Source organism: Notolepis coatsorum (genome assembly GCF_963971535.1).
Source record: "Notolepis coatsorum genome assembly, chromosome: 2".
NCBI lineage: Eukaryota > Metazoa > Chordata > Actinopteri > Aulopiformes > Paralepididae > Notolepis > Notolepis coatsorum.
In genome coordinates this window covers 226,808,798-226,836,715 of record NC_140166.1, presented here as the reverse complement: position 1 = coordinate 226,836,715, position 27,918 = coordinate 226,808,798, and the positions used below count along the sequence as shown (strand labels likewise).

The 27,918-nt window shown below is 44.1% G+C and overlaps 1 protein-coding gene across 1 annotated transcript in view; it reads right to left on the bottom strand.

Annotated features, from left to right (window-relative positions):
- ppp2r5eb (protein phosphatase 2, regulatory subunit B', epsilon isoform b) overlaps window positions 1-27,918 on the bottom strand; it is a 96,441-nt gene continuing 68,523 nt past the window's right edge. Inside the window, exons 6-13 of the mRNA XM_084308596.1 lie at window positions 24,709-24,768; window positions 22,751-22,859; window positions 21,739-21,792; window positions 20,624-20,674; window positions 7,333-7,452; window positions 3,427-3,554; window positions 2,479-2,580; window positions 1-1,804 (exon numbers count right to left, since the gene is read on the bottom strand). Of these exons, the coding sequence (XP_084164722.1) occupies window positions 1,705-1,804; window positions 2,479-2,580; window positions 3,427-3,554; window positions 7,333-7,452; window positions 20,624-20,674; window positions 21,739-21,792; window positions 22,751-22,859; window positions 24,709-24,768 (724 nt within the window). The 3' untranslated portion in view covers window positions 1-1,704. The remainder of the gene's footprint in view (window positions 1,805-2,478; window positions 2,581-3,426; window positions 3,555-7,332; window positions 7,453-20,623; window positions 20,675-21,738; window positions 21,793-22,750; window positions 22,860-24,708; window positions 24,769-27,918) is intronic.

The following is a 27,918-nucleotide window of genomic DNA, read 5'->3' as shown; positions in this document are numbered from 1 at the left end:
GAACTAAAAAAAACAAACGAGAAAAGAAAAGATGGTCAAATAAACTTCATCAAAAATATCCATAATTAGATAAAAACCAAGAGAGGGGGAAAAAAGAAAAAAAAACTGTTTGAGAGAGAAAAAGTAAAGAGGGGTAAACACTATGATAAATACCAGGAAGAATTGTTCCATAATTAATACCTCTTAATATACTGGATTCTCCTCAGACTGGTTTTCCTAAGCAAAAATATAGGCTAAATTACTACAAGATACAAGATATCAGTGTACTGCATTCAATAACAATATACAGGTTATTTTTTTGTAATACTGTGCGGGGGGCGTCGCCTCCTGGGGTTGGGTGTTTCTTTGGGCGACGGCCCCGTTTCACAATAATAGGATAGTTTTGGCTCCTCTTTAATAACCAAACAGCTCGGTGGTTTTACAAGAGTCGGCTCCTTTTTTTCTTTCCCTTCTTCTTTTTTCTTTTTCCTCTCCTTCGTGCGTGGCCCGAGCGGTACCAGTGCCAGACTGATACCAGGCGGCCCGGTACGGAAGGACGGTAGGGTCAAAGTTCATGAAAAAAAAAGAAAAAGAAAGAAAAAGCGAAAAAAAAACAGAGAGAGAGAACTCAACTGACAGAAGGAGTAATCCATCGGTTGGAGGGTGGGGATACACACAGATAAGAGATGAAGAATAATGGTGGTGGTGGTGGGAGGGGATGTGTGTGTAGGCTGTGTAAGTGTGTTGGTGTGAGACTCTCCTGTTCCCTGGGTTAGTTTTTAGACTTCCTGTACAGAACAGGCTCTCTTTAGTGTCTCGTGGAGCGGAGGTGGAGGGGGGGGGGGGGGTCGAGAGACGAGTGGTTCGATTCATAATTCATTTTCATCATGGCTATCGGGGTCGATTCCAGACCTCTTATCTGGGCTTCGGCGTGGAGAGAGGCGTGAGAGGGGGGAGGGGGAGTCAGAGGGTGGTCCTTGTGATGGAGAGGGAGGAGGGGCTTCCTCTTAGTCAGGATGGGGTCTCCCACGGAGACCACCAGGGGCCCCGGTGGCGTCACACTCGAGTCGGGACGTCCCACGCGAGAGCGGAGATACAGATTTATCACATGGGGGAGAGAGGCAGAGAGAGAGAGAGAGATGGAGGCAGCCGAGAGAAGGAAAGCGGAGAGGAGCAGAGCCAGAGGTGGAGAAATGGGGGTTGTATCGAGGAGGTGGGAGGGGTTTAAAAACAATTCATCTTCTCTTTTTTTCCTTTTTTTTTTTTTGCTGTTGATTCTTTCCCCCCGAAGAGTTCATTTCATGTCCTACTGTCCGTGGTCAACCCCCCCCCCCCCATGATCACCCCCCCCTCACACACACAAGTCATTGTCATTTTTTCTCATTTTCTATTTTTTTCTTCCATTTTTATTATTTACTTCTTTTTTCCTTTCGCAGTAATATCAGTTTAAGGGAGAAAAAAAAAGTTATTTACAGTGCTGTTGAAATAATGAAAACAGACGTTGTGAATCTACCGTAAAGTAAGTCGCACAATACAGAAAAAGGAGAAGAAAATTTCAAAAGAAAAAAAAAAAAAACGGTCACTCCATGTCACTCCAGAAGCAGATGGCCTTTTAACGTGGATCCGGTTTCCGGGTGGACATGGCTGTGAGGGGGGGAGGGGGGGGGTTGGGTTGTGTGGGGGGAGGGAGGGAGGAAGGGAGGGGGGAGTGTGGCGCTGGCTTCGTTAAGTAGGAATGATCCCATCGCTCCTAAGGCCGCGCTTCAGCTCAAGGTCCTCCAGCTTCTTCCACAGCTCCTCCCTCTCCTTCTCCTTCTTTTTCTCACTGAAACACAAGAGAAGACGGGAACAGGGGGGAGGGGTTACATTCCAATACCACAAACCTGCACGTCGTCACGACGATGATAACAAACGTACTTCCGGGTGGGTGAGCGGAGTCGTCGTTGTCGTTGACCACCTCACAAACAAAGTATGACGGCTGGAAAACCCTTTAGCTTTACCGACGTTGTGTGACAATTTAATGTTTTCTAGTGATTTGTAGGTTTAAAGAGCTAGAGGTGAGAGGGTGTGAGCTCCATGCCGTGGGTGTAAATTAGGGATGTTCGATATTGGCTTTAACGATATCTGATATTGTCCAACTCTTAACTTCCAATAACGATATCAACCGATACCGATATATGCAGGGTCGTCGTCGTCGTCGTCCCCCCCCCCCCCCCCCCCCCCCCAAAAAAAACGGAATCATTTCAGGTAATTAACATTACATATCTCTTGTCGTGGAATTAACACAACATTATGCATACTTTTGACAAATAAAATAAGAATTTGTTCTTACTTGCTTGCCTGGGTAAATAAAGGTTAAATAAATGTAAAAAAAATATATATATAATTTTTTTATTTTTTTTTAAACAGATACAGATAATTTTCGATGTTACATTTTAATGCCAATATCGGTAGGCCGATAATATGGGACATCCCTAGTGTAAATGATGTCTTACTCACCGCTGGCGGTCAGACTTGTACGTGGCTGTGAGTTCATCAAACAAGGTACTGTTCATCTCCATGAAGGCCTTCAGTACGTTGTACACCAGCGCCACTATCGCCCTGGTAACAACAGAACACAGCAGTTAGAGCTTTCAGTACGTTGTACACAAGCGCCCCTATCGCCCTGGTAATAACAGAACAAGACAACATCAGTTATATCAATCCGTCAACAAGTATTATAGTTCAGAGTATAAATGTGACACAGCAGAGTAAAAGATGAGTCACTAACGTTGCGACAGAAGATGTGTCGACTCCATTAGCACTGACATTAGCTACCGCACGGAATACGAGAGCAAATGTTTGCTACCACACGTACAGCCAACGCCCTACATTGTGAGGAGCGCTTGGTAGGGATGGGTACCGAATTCGGTACTTTTAAGGTACCGAACCGAAACACGTCGAGTATCGATTCAAGTGAGATACAGAATAAAAAAAAAATGTTTTACCTTTTTTCTTTTCATGTCAACGTTCACACGCACAATATACGCTTACCTAGGATTTGACTTGATTCAACAACAAAGCAGTCGGAGCAATGGCAAGCCGAAAACGGTCGAAATTGTAGTTATTTGAAGTTTGGATATTTTTCTTACGACTGAGGTAGGTAAATACATTTCTTTGAGACTAAAGTACAGAAAAAAGGTACCGTTGGGTACCGGTATCGATTCACAGGTACCGGTACCGTATCGGTTCAAATGTGAAAGGTACCCAATCCTAGCACTTGGAGTCTAGAGAAAAGCGCTATATAAATGTAATGATCATTCATTCATATCGATGACCGAAGAGCAAAACCTCCTATCTGCATAAAAAAGGTGAATAAACCTGGTATCTGCACTTTGCTAGGCACTAATACCTGGTTGGTCTTGTTAACACATAATATAGTAATATAGTCCAAAAGCAGCGACTCACGGGTTCCAGTGCTCTTTGGAGATCCTGTAGAGGCTGGCGAACATGATGGGCAGGATGACGCTGGAGTTCTCCTCGATCAGACTCATGATGTACTCGTTGTTCCAGTAGTACAGAGCTCGCTCCGCCACCTGGAGGGACCGGGACGCAAGACACACAGCCGGTCAGCACAGCTCGCTTTAAAGGATCTTCTCCAGAGAGAGACAATAAGATAGATACCAGTCTCCTCTCTGTGCGTTCAGTAGAAAGTGCCGGTTAGCCTAGGCATTGTCCAACTAACACCTCTCCCGAAGGCTAACCGGCACTGTCCGCTTCCATTCATTGTGCTAAGCTAGGCTAACGATGCAGCCAGATGGCTTTCTACTGAACGCACAGAGAGGAGACTGGTATCTATCTTCTTGTCTCTCTCTGGAGAAGACTGTGAGCTAATTTCCCAAAATGTTAGCATGTTCCCTTAATACATGGAAGATTTACTAAGTGAAAATGAATGGTGCAAAATGTATGTTGTTTCAATGTTGCAGCCATGTATCTCCCCCCTCTACTTCCCATTTCCCCAGGTGGAATTGTATTTTTTAGCATTCGCTTGTATTTAAGTTGTTCATTCTAGTTAAGTATTGTGTGATCTGTGTGATGTTGTGTGAAGGGCGGACTAGCAAAGTAAGTTTTTCATTGTACAGAGAACTGTCTGTTTAACTAGGGATGCACCGATCCGATATTGGTATCGGTATCGGCCGCCGATATCAGTAAAATAGCTGGATCGGGTATCGGTAAAAAAAAAAAAATATATATCTAATGTTTTTTTTTATTTTTTTTTTATAATAAATAAATTAAGAAATAACCATTCAGTACATTTATATCTATGTGTTAATTTGTTACATTTAGTTTCACTAAGTTAGGAAAGTAATGTTTTAAGTCAAGCCTGATGTTGCCTTGCACAAAAGAATGATCCCAGTCTCTTCCTCACAGTGAGGCATACAGTTTATTAATTGAATGAACACACTTGTGATCCTTTACAATTATTAAAAACAAACTATATTTTAATATAAAAAAAAGAAAACGTGGATTAAACATATATATTTTTTTACTTTTTTGGGGGGGGGGGGGGATTGGACAGTGGGTATCGGATCGGTATCGGCCGATACCCAAACCCAGGTATCTGTATCGGGACTGAAAAAGTCGGATCGGTGCATCCCTATGTTGTGTGCACATGACAATAAATCATCTTGAATCTTGAATGCACCCGGTTGGATAAATTACGTGCTGGTGCTCTAGTGTGACATCTAGTGGCTGAATATCATCGATAGCACCTTTAAATCACATGAAATCACATAAAAGGAAAACAACAGCGAGTAAATTCATGCAAGGTCCATATTCTGAGAGACTATTGACCATTGCCCACGTTTAAAACTCCTCTCTGCTTCAATGACTTTCAGAGATACTGGAAGTGTATTCCATTCAATTGCAGCCATGTATAGAAAAGGTATTTCTGCCGTCGAACTTTTAGATCTAAAAAGTTTAATCAGAACTGTTGTATAGTTGTGATCGTCTCTGAAGCGACAGATATTTGGGAACCTCATTATAAATAAGCTTTGAAGGAGGGGGGGGGGGGTTCCGCTTTGAAGCGCTAACAAGCCGTCACATTCCTTACTATTGTTCCGCGTGCCAGTGTCTGCTCGGAACCACAATGTGGACCTAGAATGATGTTTGCCGTGAATCCCGTTCCGGAATGTATCCTGTGTCAGATGATGTACAACCTCCACAGAAGTCCAGAGGAGTGTCTCTGGTATCTAATCGTGTTTTAACCCTTTCACTGCCACATGTCAAAGGGTTAGCCCTTTCACTGCGCCAATACAGAAGGTTAACCCTTTCACAACCACACTACAGAAGGTTTGTAGTGTGGTAGTGAAAGGGTTAACCGTCTGTAGTGTGGTAGTGAAAGGGTTAACCGTCTGTAGTGTGGTAGTGAAAGGGTTAATGTCTGTAGTGTGGCAGTGAAAGGGTTAACCGTCTGTAGTGTGGCAGTGAAAGGGTTAACCGTCCGTAGTGTGGTAGTGAAAGGGTTAACCGTCTGTACTAGTGTGGCAGTGAAAGGGTTAACCGTCTGTACTAGTGTGGCAGTGAAAGGGTTAACCGTCTGTACTAGTGTGGCAGTGAAAGGGTTAACCGTCTGTACTAGTGTGGCAGTGAAAGGGTTAACCGTCTGTACTAGTGTGGCAGTGAAAGGGTTAACCGTCTGTACTAGTGTGGCAGTGAAAGGGTTAACCGTCTGTACTAGTGTGGCAGTGAAAGGGTTAACAGTCTGTAGTGTGGCAGTGAAAGGGTTAACCGTCTGTAGTGTGGTAGTGAAAGGGTTAACAGTCTGTAGTGTGGCAGTGAAAGGGTTAAGAGTCTGTAGTGTGACAGTGAAAGGGTTAACAGTCTGTAGTGTGACAGTGAAAGGGTTAACGGTCTGTAGTGTGGCAGTGAAAGGGTTAACAGTCTGTAGTGTGACAGTGAAAGGGTTAACAGTCTGTAGTGTGACAGTGAAAGGGTTAACAGTCTGTAGTGTGGCAGTGAAAGGGTTAACAGTCTGTAGTGTGGCAGTGAAAGGGTTAACAGTCTGTAGTGTGGCAGTGAAAGGGTTAACAGTCTGTAGTGTGGCAGTGAAAGGGTTAACAGTCTGTAGTGTGGCAGTGAAAGGGTTAACAGTCTGTAGTGTGGCAGTGAAAGGGTTAACCTTCTGTAGTGTGGCAGTGAAAGGGTTAACAGTCTGTAGTGTGGCAGTGAAAGGGTTAACAGTCTGTAGTGTGGCAGTGAAAGGGTTAACTGTCTGTAGTGTGGCAGTGAAAGGGTTAACCGTCTGTAGTGTGGCAGTGAAAGGGTTAACAGTCTGTAGTGTGGCAGTGAAAGGGTTAACCGTATGTAGTGTGGCAGTGAAAGGGTTAACCGTCTGTAGTGTGGCAGTGAAAGGGTTAACTGTCTGTAGTGTGGCAGTGCAAGGGTTAACAGTCTGTAGTGTGGCAGTGAAAGGGTTAACAGTCTGTAGTGTGGCAGTGAAAGGGTTAACTGTCTGTAGTGTGACAGTGAAAGGGTTAACCGTCTGTAGTGTGGCAGTGAAAGGGTTAACCGTCTGTAGTGTGGCAGTGAAAGGGTTAACCTTCTGTAGTGTGGCAGTGAAAGGGTTAACAGTCTGTAGTGTGGCAGTGAAAGGGTTAACTGTCTGTAGTGTGGCAGTGAAAGGGTTAACCGTCTGTAGTGTGGCAGTGAAAGGGTTAACTGTCTGTAGTGTGGTAGTGAAAGGGTTAACCGTCTGTAGTGAGGCAGTGAAAGGGTTAACAGTATGTAGTGTGGCAGTGAAAGGGTTAACAGTCTGTAGTGTGACAGTGAAAGGGTTAACAGTATGTAGTGTGGCAGTGAAAGGGTTAACAGTCTGTAGTGTGACAGTGAAAGGGTTAACAGTCTGTAGTGTGACAGTGAAAGGGTTAACAGTCTGTAGTGTGGCAGTGAAAGGGTTAACAGTCTGTAGTGTGGCAGTGAAAGGGTTAACAGTCTGTAGTGTGACAGTGAAAGGGTTAACCGTCTGTAATGTGACAGTGAAAGGGTTAACTGTCTGTAGTGTGGCAGTGAAAGGGTTAACAGTCTGTAGTGTGACAGTGAAAGGGTTAACAGTCTGTAGTGTGACAGTGAAAGGGTTAACAGTCTGTAGTGTGACAGTGAAAGGGTTAACAGTATGTAGTGTGGCAGTGAAAGGGTTAACAGTCTGTAGTGTGACAGTGAAAGGGTTAACAGTCTGTAGTGTGGCAGTGAAAGGGTTAACCGTCTGTAGTGTGGCAGTGAAAGGGTTAACCGTCTGTAGTGTGGCAGTGAAAGGGTTAACCGTCTGTAGTGTGGCAGTGAAAGGGTTATACATGAGTCTGTGGGGCCAGTGACCTGGAAGTGTGGGCTGGAGACGCATCTGGAGATCTGCTTGAAGAGGGGCTCCTGGATCTTGACGAACTGCGTGGGTTCAATGACATCCAGGATCTCCTCCAACTCCCCGAGGAACATCACCTGCACACACAGACACAGGAGAGGTCAGCAGGTCAGCACATCAACACACACCGACACAGGAGAGGTCAGCAGGTCAGCACATCAACACACACACACACACACTTAGTAGAATCTGGTCCCTGGAGCCCCTGCTAGTAGAATCGATTCCCTGTTGTGGGTTGGAGGTGAGAGGGTTGGAGGTGAGAGGGTTGGAGGTGAGAGGGTTGTGGGTTGTAGGTAGGGCTGGGCGATATGGCCTAAATATGATATCACGATATTTTCTGACCTTTCGGCGATACACGATACACATCACGATGTTTTTCCTTTTTTCCCCAAACAATTCATTATGAGGCTTACCAAGACAGTATTTGAGTTTGCAAGCGAACATTAAAGACAAAAGACTCATGCATTTAGCATTTTTATATTATATATTAGATTTAGATTATTGGATTCTTAGATTATATATTTAGAATTTTAGCCTTTCGTTTTTTTAGATTATATATTAGATTAGATTTAGATGATTAGATTACATATTGTAACTATTTATTTATTTACATGTATGTATACATTTATTATTTGAACGGCTTAAGGCTATATCTGTACTTGATGTTTGTTGGTTGTGTTGCATACTTGAAATAAACTTCAATCAAATCAAATCAAACCCCCCCTCTTAAAAACAAAAACCTGTGTTTAACCTAGCCATCTATAAAACATCATGCTAAAACTGTGAAACAAATGTCCTACTCCCCTAAAGAAAGAAATACATAGCAAACATGACTCAGTTATCCAATAGTGCTGCTGCTTTTTATTTTGTTAAAATCTTTTAGTTAATAAGACTAAAAGACTACAATATATATGACTACAAGGTCCAGAAGCCGACTTCATGACGGCTTCCTGTCCTCGCATTCCATTTCCGGTTTTCCGGTTAACGTTACATTTTCAATAACAGATTGCTGCTAATTAAACACTTCATGGAAACGGAGTAACGTTAACGTTATGTCGAGTTCATACGTGTAGTGTAGTATGAACTCGACATAACGTTAACATTACTCCGTGTCCACTGTTGCAGCCACTGTTGCGTCGCAGATGGATGGTACACTCTGTTAGCTCCATAGCTAATCCGCTCATAGACTAATTTACCGATAGCAGTACCGTTAACGTCGGAGCTTACTCCTGGGTTTCAGGGGGCATCCCTAGCACCGAGCCACCGCCTCTCTGTCTCTGGCTAGGTGTGTGCGCTTGCGTGCGTGTATGTGCGTGTAGATGACGTAATTTGGGCAAGTGTGTGTGTGACTGACTTTTTTTTTCTGCAAGAGGGAGAGGCGAGAGGGAGAGGAAAGCATTTAGCACTGCGCTTGTTAGTCTCATCTCAGCCGCAGCGGCCTCTAACGCGAGGGCAAAACATCACGATATCCACGATACATTAAAAAAGTGTATCGTTAATGAACTGTACCCGATATTTATATAATATCGTCATATCGCCCAGCCCTAGTTGTAGGTGAGAGGGTTGTAGGTGAGAGGGTTGGAGGTGAGAGGGTTGTGGGTTGGAGGTGAGAGGGTTGTAGGTGAGAGGGTTGGAGGTGAGAGGGTTGTGGGTTGTAGGTGAGAGGGTTGTAGGTGAGAGGGTTGGAGGTGAGAGGGTTGTGGGTTGTAGGTGAGAGGGTTGTAGGTGAGAGGGTTGGAGGTGAGAGGGTTGTGGGTTGTAGGTGAGAGGGTTGGAGGTGAGAGGGTTGTGGGTTGGAGGTGAGAGGGTTGTAGGTGAGAGGGTTGGAGGTGAGAGGGTTGTGGGTTGTAGGTGAGAGGGTTGGAGGTGAGAGGGTTGTGGGTAGTAGGTGAGAGGGTTGGAGGTGAGAGGGTTGTGGGTTGGAGGTGAGAGGGTTGTAGGTGAGAGGGTTGTAGGTGAGAGGGTTGTAGGTGAGAGGGTTGGAGGTGAGAGGGTTGTAGATGAGAGGGTTGGAGGTGAGAGGGTTGGAGGTGAGAGGGTTGTGGGTTGTAGGTGAGAGGGTTGTAGGTGAGAGGGTTGGAGGTGAGAGGGTTGGAGGTGAGAGGGTTGTGGGTGAGAGGGTTGTAGGTGAGAGGGTTGTAGGTGAGAGGGTTGTGGGTGAGAGGGTTGTAGGTGAGAGGGTTGTAGGTGAGAGGGTTGTAGGTTGGAGGTGAGAGGGTTGTAGGTGAGAGGTGAGAGGGTTGTAGGTGAGAGGGTTGTAGGTGAGAGGGTTGTAGGTTGTAGGTGAGAGGGTTGTGGGTTGGAGGTGAGAGGGTTGTAGGTGAGAGGTGAGAGGGTTGTAGGTGAGAGGGTTGTAGGTGAGAGGGTTGTAGGTGAGAGGGTTGTAGGTGAGAGGTGAGAGGGTTGTAGGTGAGAGGGTTGTAGGTGAGAGGGTTGTAGGTGAGAGGGTTGTAGGTTGTAGGTGAGAGGGTTGGAGGTGAGAGGTGAGAGGGTTGTAGGTTGGAGGTGAGAGGGTTGTGAGTTGGAGGTGAGAGGGTTGTGGGTTGTAGGTGAGAGGGTTGTGGGTTGGAGGTGAGAGGGTTGTAGGTGAGAGGGTTGTGGGTTGGAGGTGAGAGGGTTGTAGGTGAGAGGGTTGTGGGTTGGAGGTGAGAGGGTTGGAGGTGAGAGGGTTGGAGGTGAGAGGGTTTTAATGTGTTTATTAAGGATCCCCATTAGCTGGTGCCATGGCTCCCAGCTAGTCTTCCTGGGGTCCACACAACACAATACATAACAGTTAATGCATAGATCAATACAAAAGATAAAAACAAGGATTTAGTATATAGCAAATAAGATACTCACAGATGCTATAGATAGAAATAAAAAACAAAACAATTAACTAAAAACATACAATAAATATAAAATTTTAAAGATACAAAATGAGAACTTGTAGGCTAATAGGCAAAAACCCATACACAAATGCAATACACATTAAGGCAACAGCTGTAATTGAGATTTGAGTTTCTTTTTAAAAATCGATTTACTAAAAGTGTAGAGATAACTAGGTAGGTTATTCCAGAGTGTTATGCACCTATAAATAAAAGACCGCTTTAAAGCATTGGTTCTAGGACGAGGGAGTACAAACTGACCACTTCTGGCCCCTCTTGTATTATGGTCTTGTATAGAGCTTCTGTAAACAAGTTACTCAAACACAAAATATGGAGTCTTGCTGTTGATTTACACAATACAAGTGAGTTAGACGATAACCTTTTTTCAACTGTGAGCCAGGAGAGACCAGCATGCATACGGTTGACATTGGACCTTAGTGAGCAACCCAAAGCCAACCGTGCTGCCCTGTTCTGGACTACCTGTAGTCTCCTGATCTCACCTTTGGTGGCAGATGACCAGATCACCGAACAATAATCAACATGACACAGGACTAGACTCTGAATAATCTGACGTAGAAGAGGACGATCAACAAAAGAAGCACATTTTCTAACAATGCCTACAGCTCTTCCCATCTTTGAGACAATGTTAGTGATGTGGTTTGACCAAGATAGAGTACTATCCAGTGTCGCTCCAAGGAGCTTAACGCTTTCAACTTGCTTAACGATGGAGTTACATGAATTTAAAATAAGCTTTGGGTTACAAGACAACCCATGCCTCGATCCAAACACCATGCTTTTTGTCTTAGAGATGTTCAGTACAAGCCTGTTAGCTACTATCCAATCATTCACATCATTAAGTTCTCTGCTCAGGACTTCATTAAGCATACCATTTGATGGAGAAGCATAATACAAGGTGGAATCATCTGCATATTGGACCAATTTGGCATTCTTAGTAGCCCACGGTAGGTCATTGGTGAACACTGAGTAGAGCAGAGGCCCTAGGGAGCTCCCCTGTGGAACACCACACTCCAAACTTCTACTACTAGACAGGCTGCCATTCAAATAAACCTGCTGAGATCTGGAGGACAGATAACTCTGCATCCACATCAGCCAGGGGATTAAAACCATAACATTTAAGTTTATCAATCAAGAGAGAATGGTCAAGCACATCAAATGCAGCACTGAAATCTAAAAACACAGCTCCCACTATCATGGAGTTATCAATAGCTCTGAGCCAGTTGTCAGTCATCTGAACTAGAGCAGTCGATGTGGAGTGACCAGTTCTGTATGCATGTTGAGACTCTGTAGCCAGACTGTTAAACTGAAAATATTCTTGGATTTGTGCAAAAACACACTTTTCCATGATTTTGCTTAAAACTGGTAAAATGCTTATAGGTCTGGAGTTGCCCTCATTAAAAACTGATTTGGAGTCTTTGGGTAAAGGAGTAACCTTAGCCTCCTTCCATCTCTGCGAGCACCAGTAACGAGGACAGAGAGACTTAGGCTCAGCTTCTTCCCCCAGGCCATCAGAGCCTTGAACACTGAACTCTCCACACACAAGCACACATGAGCACACACACAACACACACACTGTACACGCTCACACACTAGCAGCCACTTTAACATGAGCACACACACACTCATGCTGCACACGCTCACACTATGGACACTTTACAGAAGGAAAGGTCACTTTAAGAATAGTATAGCTTGAGATTGTATAATATTGCATTGTATAGCAGTGTACATAAAGACCCAAGGCCTCATCCGTAGCTAACAGTGTACTGCACTGCCACAGGACCTAGCATGTCCTACCATGCTCTGTAAATAGCTCATGTACAGATACCGATTTGTTTACTTGTTTGAGATGTGCATTCCCTGCCTGAGCTGAGATATCTTACTTACATAAAAATCATTAAAATGGTTGGCAATATCACATGGTTTGCTTAGGACAATTCCATATGACTCAACAAAAGGTGTACAGACATTGGATTTTCTACCCATAATTTGATTTAAAACATTCCATAGATTTTTACCATCATTTCTCACATCATATAACCATTGTTTAAAATATTCCCTTTTTTTCCACCTTATTTAACTTTGTGACTTGATTACGTAAGGAACGGTACTTTTGTCTGTCATCTGCAGGACTGGAACACACTGATGCTTTTTTGGCTATGTCTCTCTCATTCATTAAAATCCTTAAGCTACCATCTATCCATGGGGCTGATTTCTTTCTGACTGTGAACTTTTTTAAAGGAGCATGTTTATCTGCTACACTCATGTACCTCAACATAAATAAGTCCAGTGCAACCTCTGGGTCATCCTCACAACATACCTCCTCCCAGTTTATACCTGACATTTAATTAATAAAACCTTCTACATTAAAACTCTTATATGACCGTGAGACAATAATATTTGCTTTGGCTTTTGGGACCTTCGTCATTCTGGAGACTGCTATGATGTTGTGATCATCACTGAAACCTACAGGAACAGAGACTGCCTTTGAGCATTGGCCTGGCACATTTGTATAAATATGATCAATACATGTAGATGAAATGCTAAAATCCTTATCTATACTTATTCTAGTGGGAAGATTGACAATTTGTGACAGATTACAAGTATGTAATAATTTATAGAGAGCACCTTGTTCCTATTGGTTGTTGGTTGTAGGTGAGAGGGTTGGAGGTGAGAGGGTTGTGGGTTGGAGGTGAGAGGGTTGTGGGTGAGAGGGTTATGAGTTGGAGGTGAGAGGGTTGTGGGTGAGAGGGTTATGAGTTGGAGGTGAGAGGGTTGTGGGTTGGAGGAACAAAGGTGTCCCTTGTGTAAAACACCATGCAACCTGCCAGATTAGATTCATGAACACACCAGGGTCCACATTCCCTAAAGCGTGTCCCACCTCCTAATCATCCACACCTGCTACCCCTGGAGGTTTTGTCAAGCTGCCAACGCTGGTGCCAAGCTCCCCTGAGGGGTACCTCTCGTCCCTGTGCCAGTGTGCCAGTCTGGTGTCTGGGAGGTGGCGAGGCAGGATAGCCTAGAGGTAGAAGTGGCCGACCAGTATACAATAGGTTGCTGGTTCAATCCCCGGCACTGACGGAGGGTGTATTCCAGCTGTGAGCTGGTATTACATCTATGGTGCCCTTGAGCAAGACACTGCACTGCAGACCCTGCGCAATGACCTCTCTGATGTAATGCATATGTATTGAGGACTGTGTGTAACTAGGAGGGATATGGGGACTGTGTGTAACTAGGAGGGATATGAGGACTGTGTGTAACTAGGAGGGATATGAGGACTGTGTGTAACTAGGAGGGATATGAGGACTGTGTGTAACTAGGAGGGATATGGGGACTGTGTGTAACTAGGAGGGATATGAGGACTGTGTGTAACTAGGAGGGATATGAGGACTGTGTGTAACTAGGAGGGATATGAGGACTGTGTGTAACTAGGAGGGATATGAGGACTGTGTGTAACTAGGAGGGATATGAGGACTGTGTGTAACTAGGAGGGATATGAGGACTGTGTGTAACTAGGAGGGATATGAGGACTGTGTGTAACTAGGAGGGATATGAGGACTGTGTGTAACTAGGAGGGATATGAGGACTGTGTGTAACTAGGAGGGATATGAGGACTGTGTGTAACTAGGAGAGATATGAGGACTGTGTGTAACTAGGAGAGATATGAGGACTGTGTGTAACTAGGAGGGATATGAGGACTGTATGTAACTAGGAGAGATATGAGGACTGTGTGTAACTAGGAGGGATATGAGGACTGTGTGTAACTAGGAGGGATATGAGGACTGTATGTAACTAGGAGAGATATGAGGACTGTGTGTGTGTAACTAGGAGGGATATGAGGACTGTATGTAACTAGGAGGGATATGAGGACTGTGTGTAACTAGGAGGGATATGAGGACTGTGTGTAACTAGGAGGGATATGAGGACTGTATGTAACTAGGAGAGATATGAGGACTGTGTGTGTGTAACTAGGAGAGATATGAGGACTGTGTGTGTGTGTAACTAACTAGGCAAGATAACTAGGCGGGATATGCGAAAAGAAACATTCCAATTGCCTCGGTTACATTGACAATAAAGTGGCATCTTCTAAAAGCTTCCATCTTCTTCTGACGTAGTGTCTAGATCCCATTGCCGGGAAGGACATCTCGACGGTGGTGCGTCGTTGTGCCACAACGTGTCCCGATGCTCAGCCGAAAGTCTGTTCATAAACCTGTCCCTCAACTTAACACCCCTAACCTCAACACAGAGTCCCGCAAATAAAAAATGCAATCAATTCCCCTTCACCGGGAGGTGGGATCTAGACACTAGTCCGTCCAGCAGGCGCCCGAGAGGACAGTGTATTCTCTTCCAGAGGACTCCATATCACTCATCTCAACATAAGAAGCTTAATCAATAAAATGGACGAAATCAGAATAATGTTTGGAAACGGCAAAGCCGCAATACTAACTTTCTCTGAAACAATGCTGGACAGTTCCATAAATGACTCTGATATTGAAATAGAAAATTACACTGTCATACGTAAAGACAGAAATAGAAATGGGGGGGGTGTATGTGTTTATGTCCGAGCGGACATTTGTTTTAACATGAGGCCCGAGTTAAATCACAATGATATCGAAGCAGTGTGGCTTGATATAATTTTTCCTAAAACAAAACCTCTCTTAATCGGTGTCCTCTACAGACCTCCAACTCAAAATTCATTTTATGATTTACTGGAAGAGAGCTCAGTGGATCTTTGTAAATCTGAGGTGATTTTGATTGGAGATTTTAATACCAACACTCTTAAAAAAGATGCACCAATCTTTAAATCATTCAGAAATTACTACAACATACATGACTTAAATCAGCTGATCACTCAAGTCACAAGAGTCTGCTCTTCCACACAAACCATCATTGATCTAATTCTGACATCAGACCAGACCAAGATCTCTAGAAGTGGCGTGATAGAATGCAGTCTAAGTGACCATCACATCATTTTCTGCACTCGTAAAATTCACAGACCTGTAATAAATTGTCACAACACAATCAGATTCAGATCTCTGAAAAACTACACAAGTGAAGCCTTAAAAACAGCTCTGGACAAAGTAGATTGGACAAATGTACTAAACTGCACATCGACAGAAAAAGCTTGGTCATGCTTTAAAACCACCTTCCTTTCAGTTATTGACACGCTTGCACCCTCAAAGGTGACCAGGGTCAAAGCCAGAACAGAGCCCTGGGTCACTGCCGAGATTCTAAAAGCCATCAGTGTGAGAAATGAGAGCTTCTCTAAATACAGAAAAACTAAAAATGAACAGCTCTTTGAGACATGTAAAACACTAAGAAATGGAGTAACCAATATGATCAAAAAAGCAAAACTGAACTATTTTAACGAAAAAATTGAGGAAAATAAAAATAATCCTCAAAAACTGTGGAAGTCTTTAAAAACACTGGGTCACAATAATAGACTCAAGACTAAAACCACAAATCTCAACCTGAAAATAGATAACACGATCATCTCTGACAAATTGAGCGTGGCAAATTGTTTAAACACCTTCTTCACAACTGTTGCTACCACTTTGGTGAACAAACTGCCGATCCACTCTGGCCGATATGGCATACAGCACATCCAGGCCTTTTATAAGGAACTGGGTGTACGTGAAAATGATTTTAAATTGACTGAAGTAACTACTGAAGAGGTTATGAAAAAGCTCAGTATGCTGCAGCCAACAAAAGCCACAGGCCATGACAATATTCCCACCAGATTTCTCAGAGACTCTGCTTCCATCATAGCTCCCATTGTAGCCCATATCACCAACCTCTCCATCAACCAGGGTCACATCCCGCAAGAACTCAAGCTTGCTAGGGTAACCCCTCTATTTAAAAAAGGAAACAAACTAGATCCAGGTAACTACCGCCCCGTTTCTATCCTTTGTTCCATATCAAAGGTAATTGAGAGGCTGGTATATGAGCAGATAGACAACTACCTGACTGAACATAGACTATTGTACCAGTTCCAATCAGGTTTCAGAAAATCACACTCCACTGACACCTGTTTACTGTACCTGACAGATTATATAAAACGGGAGATGGACAAGGGGAACTACTGTGGGATGGTAATGTTGGACCTGCAAAAGGCGTTTGACACGGTCAACCATTCCATCCTACTAGAAAAATTGAGAGCGATAGGCTTTGATAGCAAGTCAGCCAAATGGGTCAAGTCCTACCTGGAGGGAAGAGAACAGGTGGTAGACATCAATGGCACCTTGTCCTCGTCCCTTCCAGTGACATGTGGGGTCCCCCAAGGAAGCATTTTGGGACCTCAACTGTTTTTAATATATATTAATGACATGAAATCGGCATGCGATTGCAACCTGTTCCTGTTTGCTGACGACTCGGCACTCCTGGTCTCAGACAGGAATAAGTCTAAAGTGGAAAGTGTCCTGAGCAGTGAAATGAAAAAAATCTGCTCCTGGCTCAGTGACAATAAATTGTCTCTACATCTGGGAAAAACAGAGGCCATACTCTTTGGGTCAAACGCCAACCTAAAGAAATCCCAGGGTTGTAAAATTAGAGTAGGTGAAAACATTATTGAGGATAAAGAGGAGGTCACCTACCTGGGCTTTATTTTAAATAACAAACTTTCTAACGAAAAAATGGCACAAAAAGTTATTACTAAGGTCAATCAAAAAACCAAATTTTTATTTAGAATTTCCTCGTTCATAAATAGGAACGCTCTGAGGACCCTAGCTGGAGCCCTCATCCAATGTCACTTTGACTATGCTTGCACTTCATGGTACAGCAACATATCAAAACAAATGAAGACAAAGCTCCAGACCTCCCAAAACAAACTAGTGAGACTCCTGCACAACCTTCACTTTAGGACTCACCTAACGCCAGCCCACTTTAGCAGGCTGGGATGGCTTAGGGTTGAAGAAAGAGTACACCAGCTTAAAATGCTACTGGTTTTTAAAGTACTAAAAGAAACGGTCCCCAAGTACCTAGTCAATTATTTTAATAAAGTAGGAGATGTCCACAAACACGCCACAAGAGGAAGCCCCACGGACCTGGTCCCGCCGAGAGTCAGGACATGCATGGGGAAAGATGCATTTTTTTACTCTGCTACGGTAATGTGGAATGCCCTGCCAACATTTTTAAAACTCCTGAACTCCCCTCTCGGATTTAAATCCGCCCTAAAAACATGGCTCAGCAGCAACTCAAATTGGTCTTAAAATGTTTTTTTTATCTCTTTTATCATAACTTGGCTTTTATTTCTTTTATCATGAGTTGCTTTTAAGGGTTTGCGGATTTTCTTTTAACATTAGTTAACTGTATGAGTTGTCAGGTTAGGTGTTTTTATAATTTTTTTTTTAGAATGTGTCCTGTCAGTGTACATGTCCATTTGTGTTTCTGTGCCTTTTTATGTTCCATGTATGGACCACAATGGAAACAAGCCTTGGCTTTATTGTGTTTTATCCATTTTTGACCTGCGTTATTGACACTGTTATTGTCTTGTCTTTTAAAATGTTTTTTTTGTCATACGATTTGTGTCAAAATAAAGTATTCAATTCAATTCAAAGGGAGAAGGGCACCGACGCGACCGGCTGAACTGGAGGGCAGACAACACCGCTCCGTTCCTTAATTGCGGCTCCCGGTGGTGTCGTCGGCCCGCGCGGCTCAGAGAGGCTCCGTGACCTGCCCTCCGCTCTCTGCCGTAAGGCTGAGCCCGAACGTTCGTTCGTTACGTTGGCATTCGAATTCTAAATCAACATTCGAATAAAAAAAAATAAAAAATTATAATTTTTTTTTTTTTTTTGTCTATTCATTCTGTTTTTATGGGGTTTTTCTTCACAGTTGCAGATAAAGATTAGGCTACTTACACTAATATTATAGTATTAAAACTGCAGAGTTATATTCATTAAAGAAAGTTGATTAAAAAAAATAAAAATGACTAATTTAATCAGATTAATCACTTTATTCAAATCGAGGATTTAGTTTGAGGATATTTATATATAAAAAATTTTTTTTTTTTTTTTTAACTATTTTGAAAAAGGCTCCGGGCCTTACTCTCTGGCTGGTGGGGGGTGTTACTCTCTGGCTGGTGGGGGGTGTTACTCTCTGGCTGGTGGGGGGTGTTACTCTCTGGCTGGTGGGGGGTGTTACTCTCTGGCTGGTGGGGGGTGTTACTCTCTGGCTGGTGGGGGGTGTTACTCTCTGGCTGGTGGGGGGTGTTACTCTCTGGCTGGTGGGGGGTGTTACTCTCTGGCTGGTGGGGGGTGTTACTCTCTGGCTGGTGGGGGGTGTTACTCTCTGGCTGGTGGGGGGTGTTACTCTCTGGCTGGTGGGGGGTGTTACTCTCTGGCAGGTGGGGGGTGTTACTCTCTGGCTGGTGGGGGTGCGCCGCAGCCAGGTGGGCGACGGGGGACATCTTTAGAGGCCGAGGCCATAGAGCTCGTTTAGACTTTGTTTTTAGGGCTTTTCTGCTTTATATAAATCAGGGAATTCTGATGCGACGACACCAAGGTGCTCAGATAGGTAGGTAAAAAAAAACCATTAAAACCATTAAAAACCAACACGTTTCGGGTGACAGTGGCTCAGGAGGTAGAGCGGTCGTCTGGTAATATAGGAAGGTTCCCAGTTCGATTCCCGCTCCTCCCGGGCAGCGTGTCGAAGTGTCCTTGAGCAAGACACTTAACCCCTAACTTGCTCCTGACGAGCCGGTCGGCACCTCGCACGGTGTGTGAATGTGTGAGTGAACGGGTGAATGTGAGGAACAAAATTGTAAAGCGCTTTGGATAAAAGCTGCAATATAAATGCACCATTTACCATTTGACCTTGATCAGGGTTACTTAAAGTAACTTTACGACAGGCACATCACCGAAACCTCCTTCCTCTGTGCTCCACGCTTCACGTTAACCCACTGTAACTACGGCCCGTTGATGGATGTCTGTATTAGGGCTGCGCTCCGGAGGCTTCCATCCTGCTTCAATGGTTGCCACTAGGGGTGGGAATCACCAGTTTCATCATGATACGATACGATATCGATTCTTTGGACAACGATACGATATTTGCCGATATCACAAAGTCTCTCACGATACAATACGATACGATTAGATTCAGGTGCCTGTGATATCATATGCCCATTTAACACAATCAGTAACATTTAGATCAACAAAAAAAAGGTAATGAAAATATCATTTGACATTTGTATTTTTGAGCTCTTCCAGACATTTAAAGGAAAATCAATCTATTGTTTTTAATACAAATAGACCTCCTGTTCACTGTAAAGTGCCACGTTTTTATATATTGAGCTTTAAACTTTAAGCTACATTTTTTGGAACTCAAAACTCACAACCTCCCTCTCCCAAACCGTTCCTACAACAATTTGTTGATGTTGCATGATCATGTATAGGCCTACATTTATTATGTATTATATTGTTTATGTTTAAATAACATTTAAACATCAAACTCCTCTGACCTCATCTGGTCTTTCCAAAGACCCGCGCACACACACACACAGAAAGGGAGAATGCTATGCTGTAACGTCTACACACACGGAGCTACTGCTGTTGTTCTTGGGCGGATATGAGACTCGCCACAGGATTTTCAAAATAAGAGTATCGATATGAATCGATCTTATTACATCGCATCGATCCGATTCGATTGTTGATAATTACATCGATGTATCGATCTGGATCGATGTATCGTCCCACCCCTAGTTGCCACGGTAATCAATGCCAAAAATCAAGAGCGAAACGCACCGTTGTTTTTAACCACTCCAAAACTTAAACCTCTAAAAATAGCGTATAGAAATAATAATCCGACGTTCCATTTTGAAAATAGATTCTTCTCCGTAGTCGTCAGAACTTTGACCCCTTTCAAACTTTGCCGGCCAGAATAATGAAGCGCTTCGATTATTCGCCGATACAGTGATTACTGCCCAACGCTTTGAAGTCCAGAAAATTGGTATTTTCTAATTGAAAAAGGAGTAGACTGTGCTGAGAGCTGGCAGATCCAGAGCCATACGCCTCAACCCTTTCACTGCCACACTACCAAATGGTTAACCCTTTCACTACCACACTACAAAAGGTTAACCGTCTGTAGTGTGATAGTGAAAGGGTTAACCTTCTGTAGTGTGGTAGTGAGAGGGTTAAGAGTGCGATGCCATTGAGATCAATAAGATCCCAATAATTCCTAAATGCCTCTTAATTGAATCTTCAATAAGCTCATGTTGCTGGGGCGACGCATTGGCGGTTCTAGCCAGTGTAGCTAATGCAGCTTAGCGACATGACACTGTAGAGAAGCTAAAAGGTTATAAGGCCGCCTATCGATGGCACAGCTGTTGTAGATCAAAGGCTTTCGGGGACTAAACACACAACCGGGAGAGACTCACCTCTTTTTGACTGCAGGTTTTTGGCCAGAACTTCAGTAAACCTCTGATGACCTGCGGCAGCGAGAGAGATACCGAGGTGAAGAGAGAGAGAGAGACACACACACACACACAGAGGTGAAGAGAGAGACACACACACACAGAGGCGAAGATGGAGAGATAAAGACACACACACAGAGGAGAAGATGGAGAGATAAAGACACACACACAGAGGCAAAGAGAGAGAGTGAGAGACACGCAGAGAGTTGAAGAGAGAGACACGCAGAGAGGCGAAGAGGGAGAGAGACACACAAACAGGCGAAGATGGAGAGATAAAGACACAGAGGCAAAGAGAGAGAGAGAGAGACGCAGAGAGAAGAGAGAGAGACACAGGCGAATAGAGAGAGAGGGAGAGAGAGAGAACAAGGAGACAAGGGATGGGCGAGTTAATACTGACCATTATTAGTGAAAGAAGATGACATCATCATATTCTCATGACATCACTACAACGCGCTGCCATTATAACACGGTGTGTTGTTGAAACAATAAACTGTGAATCCACTGGTGGGCGGCTAGGTGGTGTAGTGGGCAAGGCACTCGCCACCAGTGTGGAGACGCTAGGATTCGCGTGTTCGAATCCAGCTCTCCACATTGTTTTCAGTTTAGCTGGTCGTCCGCAGTAATACACATTGGCCGTATTACGGGGAGGGAAACTGAAGGGTGGGGATCGGGCGTTGTGAACAAGCGACTCCTACAAGTCGGTTGGTGCGCCTGCGCAGTAGAATCAGGAAGTGTCGGGGGCAGCGTGAGCCTCCCACGCGTTACTCCTCGACACTGAGAGATCGAGCTGCGCAGGTGAAAAGATGCGACTGCTGTTACCTCAAGTACCGGAGGGGACTTGTGCTATGTATGACTTAGTCCACATTGCAGCCGGCTTGTGGGAGGCAAGAAACAGCGTTCGTGACAGGGGAGGGTTGAATTGGATGATACGAAATTGGGATGGGAGAAAATATAGAAAAATGGGAGAAAAAGTGGATAAAAAAAAAAAACTGTGAATCCACTGTGGACTGTCATCCAGTGCAGAAACCTCCAAAATGGAGATAATGAGGTGATCATGGTGGAATTCTATGAGCACTTACTGGTTCTGTTAACGCTGGGTCTTTCTCTAGGAACTGTACAATGCAATACGCCAACTACAGTAGAGGAGCACAGAGGACAAAAGGTTATCGAATGAATGATGTTAATGTGTCATGCCACATAAGTAGCTCATTCTATATGGAATTATAAGACAAAAAACGAGCATGACTCCGCAATAACTGCAGCCACGTACTCGCATGCATCCGTGCACACGTACACAGTTGACCTCAATGCCAAATTGCAGCCCTCTAGGGCAAAGACAGTGGCCTCCAGAGAGTGGGGACACTTTTGTGGACCGACCGACCGACCGACGTCCCACTGACCACACAGATAGACACTACTATACGAGACAGGTCCATCACAGCTAGGGGTGGGAATCGCCACGATTGCGATACTTGCGTCACGATACGATAGTATCGCGATACTAAATATATCGCGATACACTGAGTATTGCGAAAATAATAATAATAAAAAAAAATTATCAAATTTAATTTATTACCTTTTTTCACCTGCAAAGTAAAACTTTGTCAACATGTTTTATCTAATAAAATAAAGTTCAGTCTGTTCATCTCACTTCAATCATTTTTATTGCAGAACATGGTATTTTCTCAAGCAGACGGATGTAAACACTGTAATCTGTGTTGCATGTACCTGACAAACTGAACTGTTTGTATTACAGTCATATTCCAACTTAACTGAATGCACACGTGTGTGTGTGTGGACTACTGTACTATTACAGGTATTGAAATGAACAATGCAACTTCCTTATACAAAAAAAAAAGAAATACAAAAAAATTATAATCTTTTTTTAAATAAATAATTAAATATAGATACTTAGCGTCCTTGTATCAATACAGTATCGCCACGCAAAGTATCGCGATACTACTACGTATCGATATTTCCCCCCACCCCTAACTACTATATGAGACATGTCCATCACAGCTAGACACTACTATATGAGACAGATCCATCCAAGACCCCCCTCCCCCCACACACACACACACACACACTTACCTGTGCATGGAAGAGGGACAGACTCCTGACAGTGTGGAGAGGGATCAACACTTTGACCAGAAACTGTTTATGCTCCGCTTTCAGCGGCAGAGCGAAACCATTGATTATGCTGCAAGACAGAGAAAGGAAAGAGAGACAGAGAAAGAGACCAGAGAGAGACAGACACACACCATCAATTACACATTATTAAGAGTACAACACAGAACGCATTCATTGTGGCACCAAGAACGCAATAGACGAAAACCAAACAAACGATATACTATTTCCACAGCAAATGACCTGGGGGATGCGTTAATGTTTAGTGCCAACTAAACAGGGGATGTATTATACAATGTACAGTGCTAAACAGGGGATGTATCATATCGTGTTTAGTAGGGGTGGGAATCACCAGAGGCCTCACGATACGATACTATCACGATACTTCAGTCACGATACGATAGTATTGTGATATTAATATTGCGATATATTGCGCTTTATTACCTTTTTTCAACTGCAAAGTAAAACTTTGTCAACATGTTTTATCTAATAAAATAAAGTTCAGTCTGTTCATCTCACTTCAATAATTTTTATTGCAGAACATGGTATTTTCTCAAGCAGACAGATGTCAACACTGTAATTGTTTGTGTTGCATGTACCTGACAAACTGAACTGTTTGTATTACAGTCATATTGCAACTTAACTGAATGCACACGTGTGTGTGTGTGGACTACTGTACTATTACAGGTATTGAAATGAACAATGCAACTTCCAAAAAAGAGCATTCAAATTCCACAACCACCTAAAAGAAAACGACCCAGACACACTCCACAGAGAGACCCTCGATAGATGCCCACTCATCCAGATGGTTCTGGGACTCTGCTCACAAACACAAGCAGAGCCACCAGACAGAAACCACACTGGACTAAATCAAATTATAAGAAAACAAAAAGAAAACTATCTGACACATTGGAAAGAAACAACCCAAAAACAGAGCAAATTGAAATACTATTTGGCCCTAAACAGAGAGTACACAGTGGCAGAATACCTGAGCACTGTGACTGACCCAAAACTAAGAAGATCCTTGACTAGGTACAGACTCAGCGAGCACAGCCTAGCCATCGAGAAAGGCCGCCATAGGCAGACCTGGCTCCCAAGCGAAGACAGACTATGCACCCACTGCACACAAGAAGAGGTGGAAACCGAGCTCCACTTCTTAACAACCTACCCACTATACCAAGACATCAGAGACATATACTTCCCACAAATTGCAAACACCCAAAGAGACTTTGAAAACATGGACAATAACTCAAAACTCCCATACCTACTGGGAGAAATACAAGAATGTGCAAACACAGCAGCAAGATTTGTGAGCTGCTGTGACAAGAAAAGGACATCCAGCGGAATGCAACCACCATAAAGACTGTACAAGAAATTCCGTCTGTAATGTACTGATTTCTTTTGTTTTCTCTGTTTGATTGTTTGTTTTGTTTGGCTTTGGCAATGTAAACGTATGTTTCCCATGTCAATAAAGCCCATTTGAATTGAATTGAATTGAATTGAGAGAGAGAGAGAGAGAGAGAGAGAGAGAGAGAGAGAGAGAGAGAGAGAGAGAGACAGAGAGAGAGAGAGAGAGATGTAGAGAGAGATGTAGAGAGAGAGAGAGAGACAGAGAGATGTAGAGAGAGAGAGAGAGAGAGAGAGAGAGAGAGAGAGAGAGAGAGATACAGAGTGAGAGAGAGACAGAGAGATGCAGAGAGAGAGACAGAGTGTGAGAGAGAGAGAGATACAGAGAGAGAGAGAGAGAGAGAGAGAGAGAGAGAGACAGAGAGATGTAGAGAAAGAGAGACAGATACAGAGAGAGAGAGAGATGTAGAGAGAGAGAGAGAGATGTAGAGAGAGAGAGAGAGCGAGAGAGAGAGAGAGGAGAGAGATGTAGAGAGAGACACACAGAGAGAGCGGCTGTCAGCCAGGTCACATACCTTCCCAAGATCTCCAGCAGCTCAGCGACCCCGTTGAAGTGCTCCGTCTCATAAACAAAACTTTACGAGAGACGGAGAGAGAGAGAGTGAAGTGGAGGGGTGAGAGAGAGAGGAGCGAGAGACAGGAGAGCGAAAGAGAGGAGGGGGGGGGGGGGGGCAGAGAGAGAGGAGCGAGAGAGAGGAGAGCGAAAGAGAGGAGGGGGGTGAGAGAGAGAGAGAGGAGCGAGAGACAGGAGAGCGAGAGAGAGGGGGGCGGGGTGAGAGACAGAGAGGAGCGAGAGACAGGAGAGCGAAAGAGAGGAGGGGGGGGGGCAGAAGAATGAGAAGAGAGACAGAGGACAGAGAGGGAAAGGGAAGAAGATAAAATGTTAGTTAAACATCAGAGAAAAATACTTTAAAAAAGGGGTGTTTTTGTAATTTATTTACATCAACCTTCATTTATTCTCGAAAAGACAATTGAGGTCACCCTCATTTTCAATGTCGTCGAGACTTTACAGACATACATTTCTACAATAAAACAATAATAAATATTAATAACTATCTACTGTATATAGTAATTTCACACATGGACCGCAGTCCAGAGTGCACCACAGCAATTTGTAGAAAATGCATAAAATCAGCACACAAATTGACAATAAAAAAACATGCATAAAGTGCAGACAAAGAATAGGTATAAAAGACAATAAAGTAGTGCAATGTAAACGTGCAGACTTAAGAATAGGCATTAAATAAGTACAATAGTACAATGTCGCTCGAAGGCATGTGAACTCCCCCCCCGGAACAGTGAGTCCCCCCAAACACCCCACACACACATCATCAACATGAATCCTATCGTTCTGTTGTGAGGACATTGTGACGATCTCACCGACGTCTTCGGTGTCTGAAGCCTGACGTTACCACAGAGGAGACCAGACCACTGGTGAACTGACACTACGGTCTCCTCAACTAGTTCTAACTGTAGTGTAGGAGACCATACCACTGGTGAACTGACACTACTGTCTCCTCAACTAGTTCTAACTGTAGTGTAGGAGACCAGACCACTGGTGAACGGACACTGTCTCAACTAGTTCTAACTGTAGGAGACTAGACCTCTGGTGAACTGACACTGTCTCAACTAGTTCTAACTGTAGTGTAGGAGACCAGACCACTGGTGAACTGACACTACTGTCTCCTCTACTAGTTCTAACTGTAGTGTAGGAGACCAGACCACTGGTGAACTGACACTACTGTCTCAACTAGTTCTAACTGTAGTGCAGGAGAGACCAGACCACTGGTGAACTGACACTGTCTCAACTAGTTCTAACTGTAGGAGACCAGACCACTGGTGAACTGACACTACTGTCTCCTCCACTAGTTCCAACTGTAGTGTAGGAGAGACCAGACCTCTGGTGAACTGACACTGTCTCAACTAGTTCTAACTGTAGTGTAGGAGACCAGACCTCTGGTGAACTGACACTACTGTCTCCTCCACTAGTTCTAACTGTAGGAGAGACCAGACCTCTGGTGAACTGACACTGTCTCAACTAGTTCTAACTGTAGGAGACCAGACCACTGGTGAACTAACACTGTCTCTCCACTAGTTCTAACTGTAGGAGACCAGACCACTGGTGAACTAACACTGTCTCTCCACTAGTTCTAACTGTAGGAGACCAGACCACTGGTGAACTGACACTACTGTCTCCTCCACTAGTTCTAACTGTAGGAGAGACCAGACCTCTGGTGAACTGACACTGTCTCAACTAGTTCTAACTGTAGGAGACCAGACCACTGGTGAACTAACACTGTCTCTCCACTAGTTCTAACTGTAGGAGACCAGACCACTGGTGAACTAACACTGTCTCTCCACTAGTTCTAACTGTAGGAGACCAGACCTCTGGTGAACTGACACTGTCTCCTCAACTAGTTCTAACTGTAGTGTAGGAGAGACCAGACCACTGGTGAACTGACACTGTCTCAACTAGTTCTAACTGTAGTGTAGGAGACCAGACCACTGGTGAACTGACACTACTGTCTCCTCAACTAGTTCTAACTGTAGGAGACCAGACCACTGGTGAACTGACACTGTCTCAACTAGTTCTAACTGTAGGAGACCAGACCACTGGTGAACTGACACCGTCTCCTCCACTAGTTCTAACTGTAGGAGACCAGACCACTGGTGAACTGACACTGTCTCCTCCACTAGTTCTAACTGTAGGAGACCATACCACTGGTGAACTGACACTGTCTCCTCCACTAGTTCTAACTGTAGGAGACCATACCACTGGTGAACTGACACCGTCTCCTCCACTAGTTCTAACTGTAGGAGACCTACCACTGGTGAACTGACACTGTCTCAACTAGTTCTAACTGTAGGAGACCAGACCACTGGTGAACTGACACTGTCTCAACTAGTTCTAACTGTAGGAGACCAGACCTCTGGTGAACTGACACTACTGTCTCCTCCACTAGTTCTAACTGTAGGAGACCAGACCTCTGGTGAACTGACACTGTCTCAACTAGTTCTAACTGTAGTGTAGGAGACCATACCACTGGTGAACTGACACTACTGTCTCCTCCACTAGTTCTAACTGTAGTGTAGGAGACCAGACCACTGGTGAACTGACACTGTCTCAACTAGTTCTAACTGTAGGAGACCAGACCACTGGTGAACTGACACTACTGTCTCCTCCACTAGTTCCAACTGTAGTGTAGGAGAGACCAGACCTCTGGTGAACTGACACTACTGTCTCCTCCACTAGTTCTAACTGTAGGAGACCAGACCTCTGGTGAACTGACACTGTCTCAACTAGTTCTAACTGTAGGAGACCAGACCTCTGGTGAACTAACACTGTCTTTCCACTAGTTCTAACTGTAGGAGACCAGACCTCTGGTGACCTGACACTGTCTCCTCAACTAGTTCTAACTGTAGTGTAGGAGAGACCAGACCACTGGTGAACTGACACCGTCTCCTCCACTAGTTCCAACTGTAGACTGTAGTGTAGGAGAGACCAGACCACTGGTGAACTGACACTGTCTCAACTAGTTCTAACTCTAGGAGACCAGACCTCTGGTGAACTGACACTGTCTCCTCCACTAGTTCTAACTGTAGTGTATGCGTGTCACTAGAGGTCTGCTCCGCTCTGAGTGAAGTCATGTGACTGTTCTCAGAGGGGGGGGGGGGGGGGCGGGGGCTCTCGAGACACGTTAGTGAGTTTCATCTCAGATGATCAC